This window comes from Myotis lucifugus, unplaced genomic scaffold, assembly GCF_000147115.1.
Source record: "Myotis lucifugus unplaced genomic scaffold, Myoluc2.0 scaffold_16, whole genome shotgun sequence".
Classification (NCBI taxonomy): Eukaryota; Metazoa; Chordata; class Mammalia; order Chiroptera; family Vespertilionidae; genus Myotis; species Myotis lucifugus.
Window position 1 is genome coordinate 15,186,630 of NW_005871064.1, and position 3,740 is coordinate 15,190,369.

Sequence of the window (3,740 nt, forward strand, 5' to 3'; positions counted from 1 at the left end):
CCTGATCTTGCATCAGGAAGTGTGACTCCCGGGATCACAACCGCCCCAGGTCCTCCGCTGCTCTCCCGGGGACTCGGGGAGGGGTGCCATGTGAGGGATGGTTTCTGCACCCTGGCACCCCACAGTCATCATCTCCATTCTTGGCCCCTCACGGGAACTTTCCCCTCAGCAGCGCCCCACTTCCTACTCAGCTTCTGACTCACTCCACTTGGAGCGGAGCCCAGCACCTGGAAGGGCATAGAAAGGGTGTGTGGGACCTCCATGTGGCTGCCACCACTGACGTGGCCTCTGCTTCTTCAGCGGAGGAGAGGACTTGAGGGTGTAGGTTTCGCACCTGGCTCTGGACTTGGCAAGTAGCATAACCCCTGGGAGCCTCAGTTTCCACATCTGTTAAATGGGGGCAGTGAGAATGCATGTGAAGGGGGTGGTCAGCGCCATGATGGTTATTGAAATTTATCTCACAGAATTCTCCCAGCTGAGTTGCTGTCTCCATCAAGTAAAAGATTACAGTGTTCATACAGACACTTTGCATCTTGGAAGGAACATTTGCTGAACTTCTTTTAGAAGCGGGGTGTTGGAGAACCAAAGATGGTTTCTGTCAGAAATAGGCCGGGGGGCAGCTGATGATAAAGCCAGCTTCATTTTGTCATTATGAGTAGCTTACAGAATTTTTGTCCTCTACTTTGAGGTGGTGGAGGACCTCATGAATTGGGTCAGGAATGATGGGGCATGGCTGAATTCCCGGTCCTTCTGTGACTAATGTATTGCTGGGTTTAGACAGTCTGTCCTTTTCCTCCTTCCAAAAAATTCACATTAATTGGCATTTCTTATCTGCTAGTCGGCAGCATTGTAAGTTCATTCATTCCTGAATGGTCATTCTCTTGAGTAAACATTAGGGCCTTTTGGTGCCAACCCCCTACGACCCCACAGGTGTGGAGGTGGAGCTGACCTCTGTCCATGAGGGCAAGGAGACAGGAAGCCTAAGGGCCTACATTTTTTTTTTTTTTAATGATTTTAAGAGTGAAGAAGCAACTGGGGAGAGCCTAGGCAGGGCTGCTTTGACTCACTGAGAAGTCAGAGAAAAGGGGGCCTTGGAGACGGATTCAGGGGGTGAGCCTGGGATGAGCTGCTGCTGTCCATGGCCCCCCTGATTACAAGTCTCCTGGGGGTCCCTTAGAGTTACTGTCAGGGAAGAAGAGGGGGAAGGGAAAGGTGCAGGCTGTTCCCAGGGTGGGGGGTGGGGGCATGGGGGAGCCCTTGCTGGGCCTGCATTCTGAAATAGAATTTCCAAGGTGTCCTAGGAGCATAGGAAGAGGTTGACTTTAGGAAAGACGCTGAGTTCTGGAGGAGGCAGAAGGAAGATGGACACGAAAGGAAGTCCCTTTCACACACGGTCTGCACTTGCCTTGCTTGTTTGGAGATGAGGAGGCTCTTTCCGTGAGGAATGTGCTCCACGAAGGGGACCTGATGCAGGTCCCACCACATGGAGCTGGGAGCACCTGACATCCCGGGAGGTGGAAAGCATGATTTCGATTTTCCTAACCTGATCTAATTAAACCTGATCAAATAGGAAAGTTTGGAGCAACTTGGAAAATTGCCAGTTAGAAAAGAAAAACATCAGAATTCAAAGCTTTTTATACTTAGATTTTTCTCTACATAAACTATGCTTGTGTGTAGGCAAGGATTGGGAAGGGATGTGCAAATGGACATATTTACTAAGATAATGTATTTTAAATGTTTTTATCAAATAACCAATATTTCTTAAAATTTTGCTGCGTCATATTGGCTGACACCATCAGCTTTAATCATTTTTATAAAAAATACGTTTTTATTGATTTCAGAGAAGAAGCGAGAGGGAGAGAGAAACATCAATGATAGAGAATCATTGATCGGGCTGCCTCCTGCACGCCCCCTACTGGGGATCGAGCCCACAACCCTGGCATGTGCCCTTGACCAGAATTGAACTGGGGAACTTTCAGTCCTCAGGCCAACACTCTATCCCAGCCGTGGGCAAACTATGGCCCGCGGGCCGGATCCGGCCAGTTTGAAATGAATAAAACTAAAAAAAAAAGACCGTACCCCTTTATATAATGATGTTTACTTTGAATTTATATTAGTTCACACAAACACTTCATCCATGCTTTTGTTCCGGCCCTCCAGTCCAGTTTAAGAACCCATTGTGGCCCTCGAGTCAAAAAGTTTGCCCACCCCTGCTCTATCCACTGAGCCAAACCGGCTAGGGCCATCAGCTTTAATCTTTAGAACATCCATGCAAGTTTAACAGTTGTTATCGAAGAGAAAATATTAAATTGGTGTCTAGTTTTGATTGAATATGGTAATCTTAGTGAAATCGCAACTTCTTTTTTCTTGTAGCTTTTCCAATCCTTAGGGTGTACCTGAAAACAAATAAAAGAAGAAAATGAAAATAGCTCATAACCCCATTTTGTTAAAAATTTTTTAAAAAGGAGGATGGAAGTACCTATGTTTTTGAAAGCAAAAAGAGTAAAAACCTGCTTCCCACAAAACTTTACCTTTCCCTAGAAGTAACTGGCCCCTGCCCATGCGCTGTCCATCCATCATATTGTAGCAGGATGTGGAGACATATGTCCTTGACCTTTAGCTTGCTCTCCCTGCAGTGAGGAGCTGGATGAGCTACACTACCAGGACACAGACTCAGACGTGCCAGAGCAGAGGGACAGCAAGTGCAAGGTCAAATGGACCCATGCGGAGGTGAGTGACCCTGAGGGCAATTACAGCGGGAGTGATGGCAGTATGTGTGTGTGATGCCCTGGTAGGTGCAATGAAGAGGAGAAGCTGATGAAAGAAGTGGGTGGGTCTTTGATTCTCCCAGTTGCCTCTTCGCATAGCATTCTTGGGGACTCAATATTGAAGACTCCTGTGGGAGGGGGCACTTGTGTCTCTCAGACCTCAGGGCCAGCAATCACTGTTGTGTCTCTTAGAAGCTGGTGTATTCTGCATCATCATGAACAATGATTGTGTTTCTTGTTCTTTAACTGCTAAGAGGTTTAGCCAAGTCTGCAACCCCCTTTATTATTATTGTATCTTTGGACCTCAAGTTCTGAATTGATTTTCTTTTCTTTAGTCAACTTTATGGAAGTATAATTCATATACAACCAAATACACCTTTTAAAAGTGAACAGTTCAACAGTTTTAACAAAACATTCCCTTTGTGTTCCGTCTTTCCCATTCCCAGGCCGCCCCAATCTATCTCTTGGCTTAATTTATGTTGCCTGTTCTTGAATGTCCTATCAGTGAAATTGTACAGTTGTGCTCTTTTCTATTTGGCTTTTTTTGTTCAGCAAAATGTTGTGTGAGTCACGAATTTGTTTGTTTTTATTGCTGAATAGTATTCCATTGGATGGGTATGCCCCATGTTTCACTTGTTGTTGGGCACTGGGGCTCTTTCTAGTTGTTGGCTATTGTGGATAGAGCTGCTGTGAGGATTCTTGATGAGTCTTTTTGAGGATTTTCTCTCTGAGCAGGATATTTAGGTACAGCCATGGGACAGGTGTATGTTTAGTTTTATAGAAACTGCCAGGCCTTTTTCTAGATTGGTTGTACCATCTTAGATCCTGCTGGCCTTATTTATTTATTTATTTTACTGTAGGAGTTGGAAATCCCTCTTCTTATATTATAAAAGACTAGAGGCCCAGTGCATAAAAATTTGTGCACTCGGAGGGGGGTCCCTTAGCTTGGCCTGTGCCCTCTCATAGTCTGGG

General features: G+C 45.7%; 1 protein-coding gene across 1 annotated transcript in view; it reads left to right on the top strand.

Moving 5' to 3' along the window:
• LOC102433015 (myb-related protein B-like) overlaps positions 1 to 3,740 on the top strand; it is an 18,223-nt gene that overhangs the window by 3,278 nt on the left and 11,205 nt on the right. Inside the window, exon 3 of the mRNA XM_023750805.1 lies at positions 2,637 to 2,730. Coding sequence (XP_023606573.1) covers positions 2,637 to 2,730 — 94 coding nt within the window. The remainder of the gene's footprint in view (positions 1 to 2,636; positions 2,731 to 3,740) is intronic.